The following is a 25175-nucleotide window of genomic DNA, read 5'->3' as shown; positions in this document are numbered from 1 at the left end:
TCAGGTCCTAAAGGACATTGCTGTTAGATTGGGCCTGCAGCAGATGGTAAGGGAAAAACATACTTAACCTCATCCTTACCAATCCATTGGCTGCAGACGCATCAGTCCATGACTGTATCAGTAAGTGACCACCCCACTGTCCTTGTGGAGATAAAGTCTTGCCTTCACATAGAGAATCTCTCCATCATGCTGTATAGCACTATCACTGTGCTAAATGGGATAGACTCCAAATAAATCTAGCAACTCAAGACTGGGCATACAAGAGGTTCAGTGGTCCATCAACAGCAGCGGAACTGTACTCCAGCACAATCTGTAACCTCATGGCCCAGCATATCCCCCACTCGACCATTACCATCAAGTCAGGGGATCGACTCCGGTCCAATGGCGGGTGCAGGAGGGCATATTGCCAGGAGTGGTACCATGCATAGCCAGAAATGAAGTGTCGACCTGGTGAAGGTACCAAACAGGACTACTTGCATTCTAAACAGCGTAGGCAGCAAGAGACCGACAAAGCTAAGCCACTACAACCATCAGATCAGATCTAAGCTCTGCAGTCTTGCCACGCCCAGCTCTGTGTGGTAACACCACAAATATCCCTGTTCTCAATGATGGAAGAGCCCAGCACCTCATCAGTTGGAAACCTAAGGTTGAAGCATTTGAAGCAATTTTCATCCAGAAGTGCCTAGTAGATAATCCATCGCTGCTTCCTCCAGTGGTCCTCAGCAATACACATGCCTGTCTTCAGCTAATTTAGTTCATTCCCCATGCTATCACATGGAAGCGGATGAGTAAAGCATAGAAACGGTTATAGCCAAATGCTGGTGGACAGGACTAGGTTAATTTAGGTTATCTGGTTGGCATGGATGAGATGGTCCAAAAGGTCTGTTTCAATGCTGTACATCTCTGACTCTATGACTCTATCTTTGGAAATTGCAGAGGCTGTGGGTCCTGAAAATGATACTGAAAACTTGTGCTCCAGAACTTGCCACTCCCTAGTGGCTCCAATACAGTTATAACACTGGCATTTACTTGACAATGAGAAAAATTGCCCAGATATGTCCTCTACACAAAAAGCAGGACAAATCCATCCCAGCCAATTTGCACTCCATCAGTCTACTCTCGATCATGAGCAAAATGATGGGTCAGCAGCAGCACTGCCAAGCAGCACCTACTCAGCAATAACCTGCTCAGTGACGCCCAGTTTAGGTTCTGTCAGGGCCACTCAGCTCCTAATCTCATTTCAAACATGGTCAACAATGTTATGAGTGACAACCCCTGGTATCAAGGCACATTCGATCAATTGTGGCATTGAGGAACCCGATTCTATTGGAATCAATAGAAATTAAGGGGCAAACTCTCTGCTGTTTGGAGAATTACCATTGACCAGAAACTCAACTGGACTCGCCATAACACAGTGGCTACAAGAGCAGATCAAAGGCTGCAACAAATACTGTGGCGAGTAACTCACCTCCTTACTCGCCAAAGCCTGCCCACCATCTACGAGGTACAAGTCAGGAGTGAGAAGGAATACTCCCCACTTGCTTGGATGGGTGCAGCTCTAACAACACTCAAGAAGCTTGACCCCACCCAGGACAGAGCAGCCCGCTTGATTGGCACCACTTCCACAGCATTCACTCATTCTACCATCAAAGCACTGCTGTGTATTGTTTACAAGATGCACGGCAGAAATTCACCAAAGATCCTGAGACAACACCTTCTAAATCCCTGACCACTTCCATCTAGAAGGAATATGGCAGCAGGTACATGAGAACACCGCCATCTGTAAGCTCTCTTCCAAGCCACTCACCATCTTGACTTGGAAATATGTTGCTATTCCTTCAGAATCGCTGCATCAAAATCCTAGATTTCCCTGCCAAAAAGCATTTTGTGTCTCCCTACAGCAAATTGAAATAACGGTTCAAGAAGGCAGCTCACCACCACCTTCTCAAGGGCAGTCCCAAAGAAGAAAGCGGTGAAGAAGAGAATTTAAAACAGCCTGCCTTGCTACTTGGCTGCATTGTGACTGCTTCTGATTTATGTCCAGGGTGGTAGGTTCAACTCTAATCCATACCGACCCCAGAGTGAAAATCATGCCATTTGGGACCTTTCTCTGAAGGACGCTCCCCGTTTTCAATGGCAAAAATCCAGCTCCTGTAATTTTATTCACAAATAAATGCGAATGGTTGGTAAAGTGTCTGAGATATGTTTAACCGAACTATTATATGCTTTACACAGAGCTGTTAGATACAGCGGGCCGAAACTGAACAAACTGCTAAAGAAAAGAACTTTCATTTGTAAAGTAAAAACCAAAAGAACTGTGGATGCTCTAAATCTTCGGTTTTTGTTGCCTTTGTCAAAATGCTTTAATTTAAAGAATATCTCCAAGGCTATTCATAGACAAATGAAAAACAAACGGTGAGACAGGGAGGGAGAACTAAGAGTGGCCGTGGTGGTGGGCTGGGCAGGTTTGGGAAGGGGGGAGGTGTACCAAAAGCTTGCTCAAATGTATAGACTTTACAGAGGACTTTTAAGAGAGATTGAGGAGTTTAGGTAGTGATTTCCATCATCCAAGCCAAGATCGCTGAAAATGCCTGTCAATTATGACCCAAAAGGAGGGGTCACATGCAAGAACTTGGTGTCAAAGAGACACACTGTTCGATCAGCATTGGGTTGTATAGATATTTTCTGGCTGTGGCTTCAGTGCTTGGTGAGGTGAAGCCATGAATTAGGGATGAGGGGAAGGAATGTAAATTTCATGCGTACAAATCACATATCAATGGAGATTAGTGAGGACCAAGTGATTGGTATTTGTGATGGGGGTCTGGACAAATAGGCATTTATGGATGATGAAGAGCAAGAGACCAGTTATGGGAGAAGTCAACTAAAAACAAAATGCTAGAGAAACTTAGCAGGTGAAGAGACAAACAGAGGGCCGGATGAAATGTATCCCAGCGTGTTGGGTCAGACAAAGGAGGAAAAGCAGGGATGCTTGCAAAAATTTTCAATTTCTTTCTGGCACAGAAGTGCTGGAGGACTGCAGGGCAGCCAATTTAATACCATTATTCATGAGGAAAAAGTCCAGTCAGCCGAAGCTCAGTGGTGGTGAAATTATTAGAAACAATGCTGAGAGACAGAATTATCTACATTTGGAGAGGCAGGGATTAATCGATTTTATAAAGGGATTAATCAAGTCAAATGGTTTTGTTAAGGGTTGGTCCTGATTGAAGAGGTGAGCAAGTGTGTAGATGAGGGTTTTTTGATGCTGTCTACTTGGACTTCAGCAAGCCCTGAATGGGAGATTGATAGCAAATGTTAAGAGTCCATGGAATTCAAGGAATTTTGACAAATTGAATTCACAGTTGACTGGGTGGCAGGCATGGGAAGGTGATGGTGTAGGGATGTTTTTTTTCCAAATGGAAGTCTTTGCACGTTGGAGTGCCATGGGGTCAGTGTTGGGTCCCATGCTGTTTGTGGATTATATAAATAATTTACACTTGAATCAAGGAGGGTTGACCAGTTAGTTTACAGATAATAGAAAAATTCATGAGGTAGCAAGTGTTGAGGAGGATAGCCTTAGATTATAGGAGAATATAGATGGATTGGTCAGATGGGCTGATCCGATGTGAATAGAATTCAGTCGGATAAATGTGAGGCAAGGCAAATATGGCAAGAAAATACATGATGAACAGTAGGACCCTGGGAAGAATAGAAGATCAGAGAGACCTTGGTGTACACTGGTTCCTTAAGGTAACAGCACACTGGATAAAGTGGTTATGAAGACATACATTAGGCTTCCCTTTATTAGCCAAAGCATAGAGTTTAAGAGCAGGGAAGTTATTAGATTAGATTAGATTCCCTACAGTGTGGAAACAGGCCTTTCGGCCCAACCAGTCCACACCGCTACTTGAAGCATCCCACCCAGACCCATCCCCCTATAACCTACACACCTCTGAACACTACGGGCAATTTAGCAAGGCCAATCCACTTAGCCTGCACATCTTTGGGCTGTGGGAGGAAACCCACACAGACACAGGGAGAATGTGCAGACTCCACACAGACAGTCGCCCAAGGCTGGAATCGAACCCGGGTCCCTGATGCTATGAGGCTGCAGTGCTAACCACTGAGCCACCATGCCACCCTTGGAGCTTTAAGAAATGTTGGTTAGGCCACATCCAGAGTATTGTGTGCAATTCTGGAATCCATATTATAGAAGGGATATAATAGTTCTGGCGAGGTTGCAGAAGAGATTTACCAGGATATTGTCTGGGGTGGAGAGTTCCACTTATGAAGAGAGATGTTTTCCTTGGCGATGAGGAGATTGAGTGGGGGCATTGTTGTGATGTATAAAGTTATGCAGGGCACAGGTTAGATTTGAAGCAGTTTTTTCGCCTCTTTGGAGGGATGATTGACCAGGTGACATAAATTTAAGGTAACGGACAGAAGGTTTACAGGCGATGTGAGGAAGAAAGGTTTTCACACAGAGAGCGGTGGGAACTGGAAATCACTATCTGTTGGCTGATTGAAGCAGAAACCCTCGTAACATTTAAGAAGTACTTAGATTTGCACTTGCAATACCATCCAAGGCTCTGTACCAAATGTTGGAAAATAGAATTAGAATAGTTATATAGTTGTTTTTAACTGGAGCAGATGTGATGAGCCTTCTTCTGTGCTTAGGTCCAAATGACTCTATTGTCAGTGACATAAAACTTCTTTCTGTTATCTCTGGCAAACAGATCTTAGTTATGTTGTCTCAAGGGTTAAAGCAGAAGTTGAATATAAATTCTTCAGTCAATTCAGTTTCACAGCACACTCTGGTTACTTTTTTTATCTCTTATACTATAGGACATGCTTTCCTTTCTGTTTCGTGAAGGTCCATTCACCAGAGGCATTTTCAGACGTTCTGCTAATGCTAAAGCCTGCAAAGAGCTGAGAGAGAAGCTGAATACTGGAGCTGAAGTGCACTTAGTCTGTGAATCCGTGTTTGTGACAGCTGCTGTGTTCAAAGTATGTTAAGAGCATACATTCAGAATCTGAATTACATTTTATTCCATCCCAGATGGAAGATTACATTGTGTTGCTGCATTTCAATAAAATTAAGGATGAGATGCCTGGTAGTTTAGAATGTTGGTACACTAGTGCTATGGTAAACCATCAGGGTCGCACTAAGGACTTTCCAATATTTTCCTCCCAAAGTTGAATGAGTTCTCAATCGAAGTCAGAAAACTAAGACCAAGTAATTCTTCAGGAGGAGGAATAGAATAACAGGGACTGAGTTACTAAATCCAATTGTTGCCTTCAATTTTTCCGTAGATTAAGATCATTTAACTCAGGAGAGACGAGGATTAAGTTATTTTCTCTACAAAAACATGGTCCATGTTCTTAACCTGAGTAAAATGAAGATAGCAGTCATTATGTGTACAGACCCTCTTGTCTTCAAGATATATTAGTAAACTTGCTGAACATGAAATGGTCTTTTCATAAAATTGAGAAACTGGAAATCTGAAATAAAAACAGAAAATACTATAGGAACTTAGGTTTGGTTGGAATCTGTGAATTCAAGAACAGAGTTACTGTTTCAAATCCAGTATGACTCCTCTTCAGAACTGAAAGGGTTAGAAAACGGTGGGTTTTTTTAATGCCATTGACAGAGGGGGAGGAGGAGTGAGTGAAACAGATGGCAAGCATACCCAGAGAAAAAGACAAAGGAAATACTTGAAAATGGATAAAATATCAAAAATTAATACCAAAAGTTAAGTTTGCAACTGTATTTTTTCCAACTTTTTCTCCACCTCTGCTGTAATTGGTAATTGATATGGGGGAATGATTTCACAATTGTCAGAAACAGCTTGTGTATCGCCATGTTTGACTTTAAACTATGATATTCCAAATTTCCTCATGGTCTGTTGTCTAGTTCCTAGGTCAGGGGGACACAACAGCCCTGTGAGAAACAGTATATCAGGGTATATCTGTAAATATTGGATGCTGAGTTAGGAGATACTAAAGGATTTTTTCTCAGGTGGCAGAGGTAGGTACCATGTTAGAAAAGGGCAGGACCTCACAAGAGTCCAGTGGAATTCCTGTGGCTCAATTTCCTAAGTTCTTAATGATCCTAGATGCTAGTAATGTGGTGGGTGAAGGTCTGAGTCTGCACAGTCCTAGAAGACTTCCAGCAGCATTGGGTGAATCAACAATCTTCCAAAATGCTAGGTTTACTTGATGTTGTATAAATAGCACTGTCAAACCATAGTTGGGGAACTTCCCACACTACCCCTCGATCCCCAGTCCCAGTGGGGGACCCTGAAACAATAGCTACATTGGCACTGTACATCCTGAAAATATTTTATTTGATGGTCACTAACTGATCTTTGACAATCCAAGTGAAGCTTGGAGTAGGGGTCACAATGCTATGAAAGTATTGAATTTTACCAGTTGCCCTATGAATGCCTGAGTTGAAAGGTGGATAGCACAATAATTATTAGTAAGTGGAACCTGACTCCATTGCTTGTCTCGCCAGTGGATGTTCCCTTAACTGCCTTGTGTGTAATCATTTATTTGGATTATTTCTCCTTCTCCCTAGATTCAGGAAGGGCCCATGACAGGAACTACCCATATAGAGACATGGTAGTAAATGGGGAGGAAAAGGTAGCAATTTAAACAAATATAATGATTAAGCATTTTTTAAAATAATTTCCTTTCAGTCCACTAAGTGAAGAATGTTAGTTAGTTAAGGGAAAGGAATAAGACTGAAATCACCTGTTAAACTTATAAATGCAGTTAATCAGTATGCATGTCAGGAAGGATATTTTAATTTAGGAGGAAAGCAGACTGTTCACTGAAACTAGTTTGGATTTCTTGGCAATGCACCATTATAAGCACCTTCCATTAGCATGAGCCGCTTAGAAAATAATGTCTCGCACAAAATGAATAATCAGTGTTATTCATTTATACAGAGGTAAAATAGTTTTAAATATATAAATAATTAGAAAAAAAATAAACAGAACCCCTACAATTTTCTGACTGACTTACATGTAGGTTATAACAAATCATTAACTGTGGAAAAATTCAATATAAGTTTAAAAAAAAATTTAGAAGTTCCAATGTTGATCAAAGTAATTGAGAGATAATTTTAGCTTTTCCTTCAAATGGTTTCCGTAAGTCTGCAACTGCAAACTGTGACTCATATATTGAAAGAGAAAAAGCTTAAAAAAAACAGAAGAAATTTTATGAAGAGGGAAAGCCATTTCTCTCTAGCAGGAGTGTCCTGTTTTCTGAATGTCCCAAAATATTTCTCAGGCCTGTTAATTACTTTTGAAGTATGCTCTTTAATGCTTTATAGGCAAATACAACAGCTAATTGGTGTGCCCACAAGATCCCATAAACAACAATGAGATAATAGGCCAAACAATTTTGATTTGTTTGAGGGGTAAATGTTAACTAGGGCATGTTAGCCTGTTTGTTGAATGCTACCATGAACTTTTTACATATGCCAAAGACTGTGTTTAACACCTCATCTGAAAACTAACACATTCAGTAATGCACATTCCTTCCTGAAATGCCAAGTTACATCTTTAAACTTATTGTGGATTTGAACCTGCCACCTTATGACTTAATAGCAAGGGTATTTTCATTGAGACTACGTTTGTTCTTTTTAAAACAAGTTTACCCTCACACCTTAAAAACATCTCTAAAGCAATCACTCCCTCACCATCTAAATTATTGAGAGTCCATATCATCCATTTCAGTGAACTTCTTATGATAATCTGTGAAGTAGATTTGCTCAGTTTATTTACAACAGGTGATGAGCTCTGAAATGTTGCCCATAACCAAAAATAACCTGTGTAAGTGAGAGATAGTAGGAACTGCAGATGCTGGAGAATCTGAGAAAACAAGGTGTAGAGCTGGATGAACACAGCAGGCCAAGATGCTGCTGTGTTCATCTAGCTCTACACCTTGTTATCTCTATAACCTATATTAGTGTCTGGTAGAAGGTTGTAAGTTTCTGTCAAACCCCTAGATTTTTCAATTTTCTCCCCTCGGTCTTGAATTTTATAATTGCTTCCAGAATTCAATTATATTGGTAGCAATTCTCCAATACCTTAAGCAAGTAACGGACATTCAAGAGAGACTTGACAGACTATTGGACTGTGGGTGTTTGACAGCAGTATCTAATTGTATTTTCACCTCATATTCATGCACACTCTTCAGTAAGATTCTGTTTGTACTGATGGGAAGCAGGTACCATATTTGACTTCTCCCTTCCTTGGACCAACAATACTTCACTCAATGCAAAACCTTTGTTAATTACTCTACCAGAGTACACAAAGTGTACAGCCATTTCCATTTGGGAGGGACAAGTTTCCATGACCAAGTCTATATGACAAATACAAAAACATCTCCAAATTTACCAGACGAAGTGCATGTTAACTGAGATCAGGAAATTGATGTCTGACTGCTGGCCCACCTCCCAGAAAGGAATAAGCTGCTTCAGATGTCACTAAACAGCTGAACAGAAATAATTCAAAGTACAGAGACAAGCAATTTTGAACTGGACATATCAGCAGCAGGCCCCCCACCTATTGCTGAGAACTGATATATTGAGCTTTATTGAGATTTATCGGCATTACTTGCTTTAAACATTGTTGGTCGCTTTGAAAATCTCCAACACATGAAACATTATAGGGCTGTTACATATAACCTTCAATTCATTTGCTTCATGTTTGTCTATTGCAAATTCAGGACTTCCTTCGGAATATTCCTGGAAGCATCTTTACTTCAGACCTCTATGATGATTGGCTGGCAGCAGTAGAAAAGAGAAGCCATGAGGAGAAAATAAAGGAAATTCAAAGGTTGGTTATAGTATTCAGTGGAGCATTGTACTGGTAATGTACAGCTTCAGAGAAAGCTGGTATACTTTAAAAGCAGTGAAGCAGACACAAGGAAGCCAAAGTACTATAAGATGTCAGAAGCTGTGGGGATGGGACACAGACAAAAGCTGCATTACCGCCAAAAATACCCCTTTCTTCTCACAACCACAACACATAGAAAACAGCCAATCATTCACTTAAACCACAGCCCAATAACTTTGTTTACTCACCCATCATGGGAGTATCTGGCATTTGTTTCCCATCCTTAACTCCCTCAAAAATGTAATGGTGAGCAGTTGTCTTGCAGCTCATGTGATAAGGTCCCCCCACATTGCTAATAGGGAGTGAGTTCCAACATTTTAATGTAGTGATGTTGAAAGTAATCTACGTATTTCCAAGACACAATGTGAATGATTTGCAGAAAGACATAGTGTACCCTTGTCCTGCTGCTCTTATCCTTCGAGGTGGTAGCATTTGTAGATTTGGGAAGTACTGCAGTGTATCATTGTGACAGCTCATGCTGCAGCCAAGGTGTGCTGCTGGTGGATGGGATGCCAGTCAAATGATGTGCCAAGTTTTTTTTTGAATGTTGTTGGAACTGCTCTTAATGCAGGGGGATATTCCTTCAGAGATAGTAGGAACTGCAGAGAGAATCCGAGATAACAAGGTGTAGAGCTGGATGAACACAGGCCAAGCAGCATCTTAGGAGCAAGAAAGCTGATATTTCTGGCCTAGACCCTTCTTCAGAAATGAGGGAGGGGGAGGTGGATAGAAGATGGATACAGGAGATGATAGGTGGAGAGGAGACAGACAGGTCAAAGAGGTGGGGATGGAGCCAGTAAAGGTGAGTGTAGGTGGGAGGTAGGGAGGGAATAGGTAGGTCCAGGGAGGACGGACAGGTCAAGGGAACGGGATGAGGCTGGTAGGTAGGAAATGGGGGTGGGACTTGAGGTGGGAGGAGGGGATAGGTGTGAGGAAGAACAGGTTAGGGAGGCGGGGACAAGCTGGGCTGGTTTTGGGATGTGGTAGGAGAAGGGGAGATTTTGAAGCTTGTGAAATCCACATTGATACCAGTGCAAACCAAGTGTAGGTGTTCCACAAAGCGGTCCCCAAGCCTCTGCTTGGATTCCCCATTGTAGAGGATGCCACAACGGGAACAGTGGATGCAGTATACCACATTAGCAGATGTGCAGGTGAACATCTGCTTGATGTCAAAAGTCTTCTTGGGGCCTGGGATGGGGGTGAGGGAGGAGGTTTGGGGGCAGGTGTAGCACTTCCTGCAGTTGCAGGGGAAAGTGCCGGGTAACCTCCGGATATAACGCATCATCCTCCGACACTTCCGCAATCTGCAATCCGACCCCACCATCAAAGACATTTTTCCCTCCCCACCCTTGTCTGCTTTTCGAAAGGACCACCCTCACCGGGACTCCCTTGTCTGCTCCGCTTTCCCCTCCAGCCCCACCACACCCGGCAGTTTTCCCTGCCACTTCCTCTATATCGGGGAAACCAAACGGATGCACCTCCCAGTCGTGAACCAGTTTAACTCCCCCTTCCATTCCTCAGACGACATGTCCATCCTGGGCCTTCTGCAGTGCCACAACGATGCCACCCGAAGGTTGCAGGAACAGCAACTCATATTCTGCTTGGGAACCCTGCAGCCCAATGGTATCAATGTGGACTTCACAAGCTTCAAATTCTAGCCCCCCCCCACCCCCCCACTGCATCCCAAAACCAGCCCAACTCGTCCCCGCCTCCTTAACCTGTCCTTCCTCCCACTTATCCCTTCCTCCCACCTCAAGCCCCAACCCCATCTCCTACGTACTAACTTCATCCCGCCCCCTTGACCTGTCCATCCTCCCTGGACTGACCTATCCCCCTCCCTCACTCCCCACCCACCCTCTCACCTTTCCTGGCTCCATCCCCACCTCTTTGACCTGTCTATCTCCTCTCCACCTATCTTCTCCTCTATTCATCTTCTATCTACCTCCCCCGTCTCCCTATTTATTTCAGAACCCCCTTCCCATCCCCCTCACACACACCGCCCCCCCCCCCCCCGCAACACCCCATTTCTGAAGAAGGGTCTAGGCCTGAAACGTCAGCTGTCCTGCTCCCCTGATGCTGCTTGTGCCTGCTGTGTTCATCCAGTTCTAAACTTTGTTATATCGGAATATTCCTTCACACTTTTTGTTTTGTGTGTAGCAAATGGTAGGCAGGTTTTAGTGAATCAGGATGCTAGTAATTTTTCACATTATGACCAAACCTATAACTGAATCCTTTAGCCACTGTATTAATGAGTTTTTTCAGTTAAACTTCTGGTGTTTTCAAGGATATTAATGGTTGTGACCTCATATATGGGAATGCCATTTACTGTCCAGTCTAGGTGATTTTAGATTCTTTGTTAACAGAGATGGATAGTGAACATTACGTTCCACCTATCAGCCATGCCTGTATGGCATCCAAGTTTTGTTCCATGTGGGCATGGACTGTTCCATTTCTGAGCGCTTCTGAATGGAACAGCAAACTGAGCAATCAGCAACGAATATTCTGAGTTTTGATCTTAAGTGGAGAGAGGATCATTGGAGCAGCCGATTATTCGGGCCATGTACGTTATCCTGAAGAATTCTTGCAATGATGGACTTTGCAGGGGTTACTGGGCAGGGTGTGCCTTTGTGGTGTTTAACCTGGATGATGCCAGGTGGTCAGCTCTGGGGTTTTTTTTCATGTTTTTGTGATTGTTTCGTATGCTGGATAGCTTACCAAGTCATTTCAAAGGGTATTAAACAGTCCACAGATTTGCTGTGAATCTGGAATCTCATATAGGTCGGGCAGGCAGGATTTCTTCCATACAGTCATCAGTGAACCAAATGTTACTAACAAGCTAGTAGTTACATTCTCGCCATGACTGATGTCAGCTTTTTATTGTAGAGTTATTTTGGGAAAATGAACATACATTGCCTAACTGTTGGTAGGATTAAAAAGTCATTTCTCTGGGTTGTTCATCCATGCATTTGAACTAGTAGCACATAAGTAATCAAAGAGAAGATTGAAGTCTGAAATACTAAATATCTTAATGCTATTGAGAACATCTAATTAAAGTTGGTCGTAAACTGAATAGCTAACTTCAGTATGTAACTGAAGGCCCCACAATGGGGAATGCAGATTCAGGGGGAGTTTCAAAAATCTTAGGGACACAGAGCTCCTGTTCTGGAGCTAAACGTAGGACACCATTATCATGCTTTTGTTTTTGTATCATGCTTGGCAGTTGGTCAGATGGAAAGTACGGTCAGTTGCCGGACAGAAGATTACAGTGGGGTGTGGGAGCAATCCTGGCTTTCTGGGAAAGGGTGGATTTGAGGTTGGTGGAAGAATATGCTGGCTTATTTCTGCATTGAGTAGGATCTGCAATGAGTAGGAACTGCAATTGGCAAAAGGAAAGTCAGAAGATTGCTTGAAGGTACTATGGAAGTGCCTCATTTCTCCAGTTGCTTTCCATCTCCATTTTAACTTTTGGGTTTTCTGAGTTCTGGGAAATTTGGCAAACAGTTGCTGAAAAACAGCCTCCCAATTGAACTGTGTATGCATGGGAAAAAGAATTGGGTTGTTTAGATGAGCAGGCAGAACACAAATCAAGGGTCAGTTGGAGCAAATTATTGGGTCGTCAGCTACTTAAATCGAACAATGAAAGAGAATGATTTGAATCCCTATGATTGCAAATAGTAGATAGCTGTTGCAGAGAAATGGGAGTCAGTCCAGAAAAGAACAAAATATTTGTAAATTGTTCAGCTATCACTTTTACACTTTAATAACAACAAATTGCCTTTAACTTGTTAAAAACACCTCACGGTGATTCACATAGTGCTATCAAACAAAGTCTGACACCAGCTGCATACCGTGTGTGATATTAGGAAGTGTGACTAAAAGGAACATCTTTGGGAAGAGATGGAGAGAAATGTCGAGATTCGGAATGAACTGAAAGATACAGTGGCCAATGATGAAGTGATGAAACCTGGGGATGTGCAAGAGCCTTTTGTTAAAGGAGCTCTGAGATCTTAGATACGTTTTATTCATAACAGCATGGCTACAGGCTACTGTAACAAGTTGCTTCCCAATGCCATCTGAGGCCCTGGAACTGAAAGGAGATTCAGCTAGTTTTTTTTCTCTCTGCTATTAATTCTCAATATACAATGTTGCAGCCATTTTAGCATTAAAGGTTAGATGGAAATTTAACAATTTTAAAAAGAAACTTTATCCTGTTTCCATCTGCAGCTGCAATAAGTACTGCAATTAGATCATAGTGCTTTCAGTCTGATTTTTTTTTTCCCATTGATTTTAAGAGTTTTGAGAAGATCCTCTGAGCAGTTTTAATACCTAATAGATTTTGGGTTATCTCAACTTTTAAATGTAGCCATAGTGATTCAATATATAAAAATATTAACCCAACAACAATAAACTCAATGGCACTAAGAGGGGAGGTTCTTGAATATTTTAATTTCTGTCTTTACAGCAAATTGACAATTATTTTTGTAACAATGAGACACCATTCTGACTGCAATTGAAAAGAGACAAACTGGTATCTGTGTGATTCCAAGATTTCACACTGGCAAGAATCCATAACATGCCTGAGGAAAGAATTGTGAGCAATAATTTTGCCTGATTTTGGTCATTTAGTTTTGCTGGCCCCATTGTTGAACTTTTGATTGCAAAGTTACTTCTCTGTAAGATTGGAAATCAGTATTCCCAAGCCAAATAAAGTCATTGTGCTCCTGAGGTGCTGCTGGGCCTGCTGTGTTCATCCAGCTTCACACTTTGTTATCTTGGATTCTCCAGCATCTGCAGTTCCCATTATCTCTCATCAAATATAAGAACAGTTTCCAGAATCATTCATTCTTCTGGTGAAGGAACTCTACATCTCTACTAGAAGGTTGGGGGTGGGTGGGGGGAGAAATCATTGATCAAAAGAAAGTTAGCACTTCTTGTTTCCCTGAAGTGGCAGTGTCATCAGAGTCTTTCAACGTTCTGTTTACCTTGTCATGTTCTCTAGATTGTTGGAGCAACTTCCAAAACTCAATGCCCTCCTCCTACGTCATGTGTTTGGAGTGCTTCACAGCATTGAGCAGCAGGCTGAGGAAAACCAGATGAATGCATTTAACTTGGCAGTCTGCATAGCACCCAGCATCTTGTGGCCTCCCTCACCCTGCAGTCCTGAAAAAGAGAGCGAGTCAACAAAAAAGGTGAGATCTAGTTACTGCCAACAGTCAGTTGATTACAAGATGGTGTGATGCACAAACTTCATGTGAAAACTTTGTGTAAAATGTTCCAAACTATGCTGTGCTTGGAGTGTACAATATTGTTTAACCATTTTACCAAATCCTCAATGTCTGCATTTATTTAAGTTGATCTTCTAATGTGTATATATATTGGAGCCCTGTTTTATTTAATACTGAGGTCGGTTGGCACTTTTTTGTATGTAACTTGAGTCGCATTGCTTGTAAAAGGTTGACTCAATATTACTATTAGGAATATAGAGGGAAAACTGATTACATCTTTTAAAATAAAAGGCCCTCACTGTTATTTTGAATAGAATAAGTACACTTAATTCTGGCCCTGATTTAATTTTGCATAATATATAAACATAAAATATACTTGTTTCAGTTCATTCATTTTATTGGTCAAGCCTCTCTTCAATATGTTTCAATACATTATTTCTTTTAATATAACGTGGCAAAGGACTGGCTTTAGATATGTTTCCACATGGGGGGATAAAAGTGACCTGTCATATTGAATTATTCCATGTAGTTTTAAGTCTTGTCCCTTAATTCAGTGTGTTCACTTAATTTCAACACATTAATGATGCTAAAGCACTGCAGCTTCTTTGGCTGGTAGCTGAAGGAGTTGATATTTAATTCTGCTTTTATAGCACTTTCCAGATGTTTGGATATCAGCACCCTCTATTGACTGTTCAGGAGCAGTGAAATTACTTAAAGGGGATGTAATTATTGATGCCTACTGCCCAGATAATATTGCCCTGTGAAGAAGCATGCACATTGGTCAATGTGGTCTACTGCAATCCTGCGGCTGATGTGACCTCTTCTACATCAGTGAGACCAAGTGGAGGCTTGGAGATCACTTTGTAGAGCACCTGTGCTCTGTTCATGACAAATGACAACACCTTCTGGTCGCAAACTATTTTAACTCCACCTCCCACTCCCACTTTCTGGGTGACATGTCCATCCTGGGCCTCCTCCAGTGTCACAATGACACCACCCGGAAACTGGAGGATCAACACCTCATATTCCTCCTCATGAGCCTACGGGCCAATGGCCTAAATTTGGATTTTACCTGTTTCAAAATTTCCCTACCCCCAGCCTTATCCCATGACTAACCTCCCTTCTCATCCTCGCCTCCTTGATCTGACACAACCTGCCCATCTTCTTTCCCACCTGTCCACTCCTCCCACCTCACTGACCAATCCCCACCACTCGCTACCTGCACTCACCTCTCACCATCCCACTTACCTTCCCCAGCCCCACCCCTCCTCTCTCTCTTTCTGAGCTCTCTTCTCCAAAACCATTTCTAAAGAAGGAAACATTAACTTTCCTGCTCTTCTGATGCTGCCTGGCCTGCTGTGTTCCTCCAGCTCCACACTGTATGATCTCTTCCCATGGAGCAAGCAGCAAGTAGTGAAAGAAGATGATTCCAACCAGGAAATTCTCAACTGTAAGGCACAAGTAAAGGAAAAATTTAAGCCACAACTAATCTGCTCATGTTCCCATTTACTTGCCAGTTAAAGCATCAGCATAATATATAAACATAAAATATACTTGTTTCAGTTCATTCATTTTATTGGTGAAGCCTCTCTTCAATATGTTTTAATACATTATTTCTTTTAACATAACATGGCAAAGGACTGGCTTTGGATATGTTTCCACATGGGGGGATAAACAGTACATCAAAAATCATGAATACTGCAACATTTTACCCTAACTACCTTTATTTACCTCAATATCAAGGTTTGGGCCAATAATTGGCAAGTAACATGTGTGCCACACAAGTGCCAAGCAAATACCATCCCCAAGAATAGAAAGTATAACCACCACACTTTTGGCATTTAGTGACCCATCTGTCAACCCTTAGAGGTGGGCATTAACCAGCAACTGAACTGGACTAGCCATATAAGTACATCAGCAGGTCAGAGGCTAGGACTGCTGCAGCAAGTTACTCACCTCCTGACTCTCTGTAGTGTACTCCCCGTCTAAAAGACATATATCAGGGTGGTAATGGAAAATTCCCTAGTTACCTGCATGAATGATGCTCTTCAGGTCAATGCAGCCTGCTCGATTGGCACCATGTACATAAACATTCAATTCCTCCACTACCAGTGCTCAGTACTCTCTGCAAGATGTCCTGCAGAAATTCACCAAGTCTCCTTAGACAGCACTTTCCAAGCCCATGACCACTTCCATCTCGAAGGACAAGGGCAGCAAATACGTGGGAATACCAACACCTGCAAGTTCCCTCCAAGCCGCTCACCACTGGACTTGGAAACGTATTACTGTTCCTGCAGGAACTCCGTCCCTAACAGCATATTATGGTTATCTATATCAAGTTTACTGCAGTGACTCATGAAGACAGGTCACCATCAAATTCTCACAGGCAGCTATGAATGTACAATATGCTGGCCCAGCCAGTGAGCCCACTTTCCATTAAAAAGAATTACAATGCTCTGTTGGTACAGGTGCACTGCCTGCTGTAACAGTACAGGAACACTGTTCTGCTCCAATAGCATTAGAAAGCTTAAATAACCTAGGGCCCCTGCAAGTGTGTAAGTCTACTGCTACTGTAGGATCACTTAAGTCACAAATGACTGACCCAGTGGTGTACATGTGTTTCCAATATTTGAAACTCTATAGTTCTACAATTGTAAACTCATACAGGTTAGCATCTCCAGGAAAATAAAGGAGGTGATGGTCAATATTCTTATTATTTCACTACTACAAGGTTAATTAAATCAAGCGCCATAATTTAAAATTGTATTTGGGGGAAATAAACAGGAGTTTACTTCAACTATGGAACTGAAAGAAAACAAGCTTGTTGGTCACCACTGCTTGTGCATCTGACATAGTTTTCCTTTTCATTGCAGTTGATAGACTATTAAAGCGACAGAGTGACTGTGCACTACAGAGAAATCCTACATTAGTGCAGAACGCAGCCCTACAATCCAGAGAGAGGCCCTGCCTGCACCTTTTTGAAGTAGTGGAATGGCTGTAAAATGCATAGCCAGTCTGTTATTACCTAAGTCCTTGCCAAAGTTGGATTTTACCTACATTACACAAATTTGAAAAGAATACATTGATTATAGGATATTGTTCACCAAGCTGCATATCATAAAAGATTCCCTATTTCAGCTCTTCAACATTATAAAAACAAAACTGTGAGAAGGAAGTTTAATGTTTTCATGGTTAGCCCTAAATTGCTTTGGGATTTCAAGTATCTATATTTTGAAGCAAGCCAACTAAAATATTTTTTCCAGGAATTCTCTACTTGTTTTTGTACAGTTCTACCAGGGACGAATGTGTGGGTTAACAGCATTTGGTTTGTGTTTGCTCCAAGTTTCATATTGTGGCTTGAAGGGACGTGCCACATCTCCTACACCACCTTCCTACTTTAGGAAAAGATGGAACAATTGTACATTTGACTCCACTTGACTTGCAAATGCTCTGTGTCCTGCCGTCATCTGATTGCTGACAAAGCAAAGCATGTGATGCCAGCATGAGTTCTTGGAAGAGAATTTTACAACAATGAACTCACACTTCTGGCCTATCTCTTTCTGTAGGTTGCACTGTTTGTGCAGTTTCTAATTGAAAACTGCTGCAAGATCTTTGGAGATGGTTTCATGACCCCTTTTGGAGTGTTATCATCAAGGAAATGTGAAGGAAGAGATGATGGTTCAGGTGAAGACATTGTTATCTTGTCAACAATATTTAAACTATAAAATGAATGTCCACTTTGACCAGGGATCACAATCAAACTGCAAATATTCACTGATTTTTTTTTGTTCCCTCCACATGAGCCTATACAATGTTGAAGAATATTTTTACTGAACTACCTTATGCCATACATTGAAAGAAAGCAAACACGCAACTGCATTTTATTACAAGTCAACTTAAAGTTATTTTTATATATGTCGTAGAAAATACGGGTTTGCTTATAAATCACATATCTGAATGTGTCTGTTTTTAATAGGATTACTCAGTGTACCAACAACAAATGTCTCCCCAAAGTAATTGATGTAAAATTGACTAGATGACCAGAAAATACTTAAATGGCGGTGTTCATTGCTAAAGCTCAATTTTACTCCTAAGAAAGAGGAAGCTAGCAAAATTTGACTGCTTATTCTGTAGTTGCAGTCCTGCTGTTCTTGAGATTTGTTCGAAATCATACCTACAGTGTGGAGATAGGCCATTCAGCCCAACAAGTCCACACCACCCCTCCAAAGAGCATCCCACCCAGACCAATTCCCCTACATTTTTCCCATGTCTAACCCACCTAACCGAAACATCCCTGGGCGCTATAGGCAATTTTAACATGGCCAATCCAGCTGCCTGCACATCTTTGAAATGTGGTAGGAAATCAGTGCACCCAGAGGAGCCCCATGCAGACATGGGGAGAATATGCAAACTCCACACAGACAGTTACCCGAGGGTGGAATTGAACCCAGGTCCCTGGAGCTGTGAGGCAGCAGTGCTAACCATTGAGCTGCTGTGCCACCATGTTTGTTCCTTCTTTACCTTGGGAATCTAGCGAGCTAGAATTATTTACTTCAATAGGTAAAACACAAGCCTATGTATAGAAAGTCTCTTGTAACAAATGTCATGTTCCATAAATTAGAACTAGGTGTAAGCTGTAGATAAACCTATCATAAATGTTGATAATATGTGAACTTATACTGCCTTGATCAGAAAATATGAAATCTTGTTTATATAACTTTGATAACACTTTTACCTCTTGAATGAGAAGACCATGGGTTTAACTTGCATTTCAGTGAATCAGGCACATGATCTAAACTGATGCTGCAATGCAGTAAGTGGGTGCTACCCTTACAAAGGATCTGTCTGTCAGGTATGTTAAACTGAGACAATAATTGTCCAGTAAGATGGATGCACAAGATTCCATGACATTATGTGAATCCTCAGTGAAAATAAATAAAACTGGTTTCTCAGTTATTTCACCAACTTGCAATGTACATGTTAGCTACTGTATTTCCCTGTATTGTAGCAGTGACTGCATTTGAGAAAAACCTTCATTCGCACTGATGCATTTTGGGACACCTGAGAATGTGAAAAGTGATTTATAATAGCACGTTCTTTACTTGCTGGAAAAAAAGATCAATGTTATTTGAGAGTTTAAAATCAAAAGGAATGCTGACAAAATTGATCTAAACAGATTTGTTTACTTTTGTGGAGGATTAGAACATAGAACAATACAGTGCAGAACAGGCCCTTCGGTGTTGCGCTGACCTGTGAACTAATCTAAGCCCCTCCCCTACACCATCCCATCATTATTCATATGCTTATCCAAGGACTGTTTAAATGCCCCTAATGTGGCTGAGTTAACTACATTGGCAGGCAGGGCGTTCCACGCCCTTACCACTCTGAGTAAAGAACCTGCCTCTGACATCTGTCTTAAATCTATCACCCCTCAATTTGTAGCTGTGCCCCCTTGTACAAGCTGAAGTCATCATCCTTGGAAAAAGACTCTCACTGTCCACCCTATCTAATACTCTGATCATCTTATATGTCTTTATTAAATCCCCTCTTAGCCTCCTTCTCTCCAGGCATGTGTTTTTTTCTCGGAAACTCTACATGGGTAGGTGGGGGAAAAATCTGACTTATCAAATACTCAGGGCCATATTTAGAAATGAGTATTTGGAAGAGAAGTTGGAAGCAATCTGTTTATCCAAACAACAATAGGCTTGTTAAAATAAACTAACTGCAAACCCCATTGACTGGATTTAGCAAATTACTTCAAGAAGGAATTAAAGTTAGGGTGGAAGGGGAGATGCGTGTAATTGAATTTTTGAGTTAGTCATTTAAAAAGGTTTGGTCTTTTAGAGCCAAATAATTTTATCCTGATGTCTGACCATGTTGCATCAGATAAAATATTATTTTTGCTTCCTCTTACAGATCTCACTTCATTTCAAATGCATGACTCCTGTTATGATAGTCTGGAAAATGAGCTCAATAATGATACTGATTCCACACTATCTCACCTGATGTCAAAGAGAAACCAAGACAATCAAAGTAGGGACTCTGTTCTGACCTGGAGCGACTGTGATCTTGAACAACCGGAGGATGAAGAAAGCCATGTACAAGTTCTAGCCTCCCAAAGTAGAATTGTGAGCTGTCCATTTTCTGACAATGACCTCCTGGACTCTTACATTTATGACTATGCTACTGACAGAGGGCTTGCAGGTTCTAGAAGATGCAGACGGTGTTCAGAGCCCAATATATCTCCTCCTGCTTCACAATTTACTGAATGTTGTCAGAATCATGACACTGTGATCCGTAAAGCTAGCTATGATGCTACCATGACTCATTCAGATGACAACTACCTTGCGCAATTGCAGATGCTACAGATTGAGGACCAGAGACTCATAAACTGCAGTTTGCACAAGGGTATTGACCAGGAAACATCTAACAATGGAAGCCACAAAGTTGCTCAGAAGGTGTGGCACAGCAGTAGCCGACTTCAGCCACCTCCACCATTCAAGCTTAATGTCACGTCAAAGACTATCAGCTCTAGTTTGTCCTCACCTGGCACTTCACCGTCAGGCTCCTCGATGAGTTCAACTGATAGTGCTCTCACACATAATGCAGAATGTTCTGTGTTAGATGAAAACTTCTCAGCATCTAGTTCTGCCGTGCAAGCTCGTAAGGGCCCCCCAGCATTGGTAGCTAGCCCCAGTATGTTAAAGTGCTGTTCTGGTCTCCAGTCTCCTATACAGGGTCATAGCACAGCTATCACTTCAACCTCCACCGCAACAGAAAAACCCAAGGAAAGTTGCAACTTGACAGAAGAAATCTCTAAGTGCATTATTGAGAAAGACCCGGTCACTCTGCATTCTAGCAGCTGGCTGAAGAAAAGTGGATGCTGGACACTTAAAAGGAAGGAGAGGGGATATAAGCTTAAAAGCAAGCATGGACCATTCTTCGTAGATAAAGAACTCGCCGATGGCAAGTTAACTGTTTCTCCAGTGGCTGCAGAAGATGTGGCTCAAAAGTTGAACAGAAGCCAATTGGTCAATCCACTGTCCTTTCAGAAACCAATCAGATCACCTCCACAAAGTGCAGGTGTCAGAAGGAAAGGAGTGAAGGTCCAGTCTCCAAAGCGTTTAGTCCAACATGGACATTGTGACTCACAAGAACTCATCGATAGCTCTGTTACTTGCAGATCACATCTGTTGAGTACAGCAAATCAAACTCCTCCAGAACTTGATAAAATACCTTGGACTATCTTTTATGGGCAACATTCAAAGTTATGTCTTCAGTCGACACCACATCAACAATCACGTTCATTCTCACTGAGAGAGAAATTTTCCCAAAGAGTAGTTAATCCACACTTATCTGAATTGGTAACTTGTGCTTACGTGGGTACTCAGAGTCCTGGGGAAATCAGTGAGAGTGCAGCTAATCCAGATGTTCCTGTGAAAACGGATGGGGTGCTTCAGGAGAAGAAACCATTTCCATTGACAAGTGGACTATGTGCAAATGAGCAGGAGTTTCCCAGTACATGCTCCACTGCTCTTTCCCATAGTGCAGCTAAAGCAGTTGAGGATTATTTTTTGCAGATCGATGCTAAGAAATATTTCCTAAAAACACAAGAAGTTACTGATGCTGTACTACAGTGCAAGAAGAAGTGGCAAAACAAGTGCTGCAGTGATCCGAAATTTGGAGACTTCGAACAAGTATTTTTCTCTGAGGAGTCTTACGTGTAAAGACTTGTTTGGATATAGCGTTATTACTTCTTCACAAAACTATTTGAAAATATGTTAAGTCTGGTTCAATTCAAACTGCCATGCAACATTATTACAACGTTGCGCTCACCGTGTAGTCTAACTAGCTGCAAGTACATTTTTGACAATGCCATATTTGATCTTTTGTGTATGCTTTGATATTTACAGGTCTGTACAATGAAATCTTGTCCTCTGCAAGACAGAAATGTATATATTTACAATTTTTTTAAAAAGTTGTTTAAAAATGACTATGTTATGAAATCAACAGCTGCTAAATGGGATATGCAAAGAACTCTCTGACACTCTTTGCCTGCCGTGAAATCAACATTAAAGTTGGAATAAATGAACGATCAAATTGTTTCCCAGTTCCACACTCTGAAACAACAGTCATCATTTGGGCTATAGAAAAATGTGTAAATTGAAAGGTAGCAACGTTGTATGGCAGCTTTTTACCTCCTGAGTTAACGGCTTGTGCCATTGTGGTCAACTCTGTTAGGCACCACCTGGTGAGACGCAGCACCTCTGCCCTGGCCTGATAACGCCTACCACATTTGCTGCAGAGAAAGAGCATGACCAAGAAGATGCAAGATTCACTGACCTCTGGCGTCTGAGTTCTCAACTGGCAAGCTGAGGTTTTTGTAATTTTGTGTTTCTTCCAATGATTTGCAAAAAGATTCAGTTCCCTTCCCCTTCCAAGGCCACACCAATCAGCAAATATCTTTCAGGTGTTGATATCAATATCTGTCATCTCTTATTTGCAGGTGTCCGTGGTAACAGAGATACAAAAGCCCATGAGATCATAGGCCCAATGAACATGACCAAGATGGTGCAGATGTAGTCACTTTAGCAATGAATTAGAACATATAGGGCTGGTGACCTCGTTTTGCTAAGTGATGCCAAGTGTGTGTCTGAGACAGCGAAGACCCAAAACTTCAATATTTCTTCCTACATAGCATAGACTATCCAGCACTCACCACTTGTAGAGTGCGCTGAAGACTCAGACTTGATTGACTTTTGGTAGTGCAGTAAATATGTTGGTATTCAATGCACCATTTGGGAATGGGTTTCTGCCTTAGATTTCCACAGTTGTTAAACTTGTAGTCTGTGTTTATAGCAGTGGAGAAGTTGCTGTGAGACTGTAGGTAAGGTAGTTACCCTGACAAGTAAGAGTAGCAATCAGATAGTATTATCCTTGAATTCTGGCATTGGGCACAATTTTCAGAGTCTGGGAGCTGGCTGCCTTTTGTCTGACTCATTAACCAAGGAGCAATGCTTGATAAGGAGAGAACTGAAGCTGAAAATAAAGAAATAAAATAATATATTTCATTTAACCAAACATATGTAATCTTCTTAAAATCTGGCAATCATATTGATTGGCATGTAGATGTGGGGAAAATGCGTGATCTGAAAAATAATCAATGTAAACAATTATTGGTTTGTTTGAATTGTATTCTTTATGCTTGCTGGGTTAGTTCTCATTACTTTCATGGTTTGACTTCATGATACTATCATAATGAGTTCATTTCTTAGCCTAACCTTTACTGCTCAAGGTTTAGATATATTGTACAATGAGGTTAATTGAATGACAGATTTACATTTTTTTTACCTGAACCCCCTGACTGAAATTTTGCATTATACCCGGCTATTTATTACAGACTTTGAGCACTTTCTATTTTTCTTCTTGTATTAAGCACTTTTTGTAATAAGAAACCAATATTTGATAGCACTGTTTCTTTTTGCAGAAAATTCCATGATTCTGTTGGCGCAGACTTGTTCAACCTTTCTTGTCATCTATCCCTCTCAATCAGAATCCCTGCACCAGTGAGCTGTGCGCTGGGACTACTTTACAGGAAGTGGTCCTTTGTCACTGACTTGCTACAACATAATTTAGATCAAATTTAAGTAGAGCACATGATAAAATAATTTTTATAAAAATTTATTAAAAGTTGAACATTGTCACTGTAAAGTGCACAATTTGTGGTCCATAAATTGTAATATTTATTTCCTTTCTGTGAGAAACAGTACCTGCTCACAAATTCAGCCTGAGACAAAGCCTTGGAAACAAGACGATTTTATTCTGTACGATCTTGCAAGAAAGGGTGTCTGCTAGACAGGCACACCCTACAAAGCATGTTAAACATTCTTATACAGTTTACAAGTTGCGGAATCACACCTCCCTAGTCTCATTGGTCTAATCTCATCCTATTATTTTCTATCCTATCGCGCCGCTTTTGTTTATTGTTCCCTTTTCTGCTGGCCTAAGACGCCGTCACCCTTGTTTATTGCAATCCTTATTTAGTTCTCCTACAGAGCGCTAGTCCATGCTATGCGTGCAAATCGTCAGGTCTGCAGGAATATGCTCCTGCTACTACTTCCTTTTCTTTACCACATCCCTATCTGCGGAAGCAGAATTTTCTAACCGTGCTAACGGCTGCTTTGCATGACTATAATAATTTTCTTTTGCAAGACCCTTGTCCCCTATTTCTGCAGAAACAACATGTCTAATTTCTCACGTTTCTAAAAGACTTACTAATGATATGAGACTAATTTTCATTAATATTGAGTTGTTACATTATTTTATCTGTGTAAGATTGACTTGAGCATTACAACAATTGAAATTACTTTTTTAAAACTCCCTCTTTAGTTGAATACTCATTTTTACAGTATTAATGAAGATAAAATTTAGTTTGAAAAGCCTTTTCCTGATTTTGAGCTCACTTGACAGGTGTAGGTGCTCAGAATTTGTGGTAGTTGTGATTTTTTTTTCAGTCAAGTGACTTGACCTTACTAATTCTCCAGTATGTGCTCTCATTGAAGGCAGCTCCAAATTAAAAATGTCCTGAAAATGAAGCCCATTACTCCCATTCTATGTGATCTCATCTGCAGTGTCAGTATGAGGCCTACTATTGGCTGTTGTATCTCTGGGCTACAAAAGGGATAAATCAATCTGTTCCTTTATTTTTATAAAATACATGCAAGGACAAAACTGGCTATAACATTTCCTAAGGTCAAATAGCCTGTTTAAAAAAAAAATCGCTGCCAACACTTCCCGATGAATAATGATCGTTTTAGAAAGTGCTTGCATTCGCAGCAATCTTCATCATCAGTGCTATGTGGATGATCTGTCTTGGCCTGCTTCAGTTGTTCCCAAAATCACAGATGCCAGTATTGATCCAATATTATTTACTCTGCTTGATGTCAAGAAATGGTTGGAGGCACTGGATATTGTGAAGACTAAGGTCCTGTCAACATTCCGACAATAGTGCTGAAGACTAGTATGCCAGAAGTTGCCATTCCCC

The 25175-nt window shown here is 41.2% G+C and overlaps 1 protein-coding gene across 1 annotated transcript in view; it reads left to right on the top strand.

Moving 5' to 3' along the window:
• The window catches only part of LOC125453020 (rho GTPase-activating protein 20-like), a 91602-nt gene extending 68087 nt beyond the window's left edge, over window positions 1-23515 (top strand). Inside the window, exons 11-15 of the mRNA XM_048532029.2 lie at window positions 4843-5004; window positions 8737-8846; window positions 13906-14095; window positions 17698-17815; window positions 20048-23515. Of these exons, the coding sequence (XP_048387986.1) occupies window positions 4843-5004; window positions 8737-8846; window positions 13906-14095; window positions 17698-17815; window positions 20048-21858 (2391 nt within the window). The 3' untranslated portion in view covers window positions 21859-23515. The remainder of the gene's footprint in view (window positions 1-4842; window positions 5005-8736; window positions 8847-13905; window positions 14096-17697; window positions 17816-20047) is intronic.
• The last annotated feature ends 1660 nt before the right edge of the window (window positions 23516-25175 follow it).

This window comes from Stegostoma tigrinum, chromosome 6 (genome assembly GCF_030684315.1).
Source record: "Stegostoma tigrinum isolate sSteTig4 chromosome 6, sSteTig4.hap1, whole genome shotgun sequence".
NCBI classification, from domain to species: Eukaryota; Metazoa; Chordata; class Chondrichthyes; order Orectolobiformes; family Stegostomatidae; genus Stegostoma; species Stegostoma tigrinum.
The sequence above is the reverse complement of the archived record's forward strand: the minus strand, read 5'-3'. Positions and strand labels throughout refer to the sequence as shown.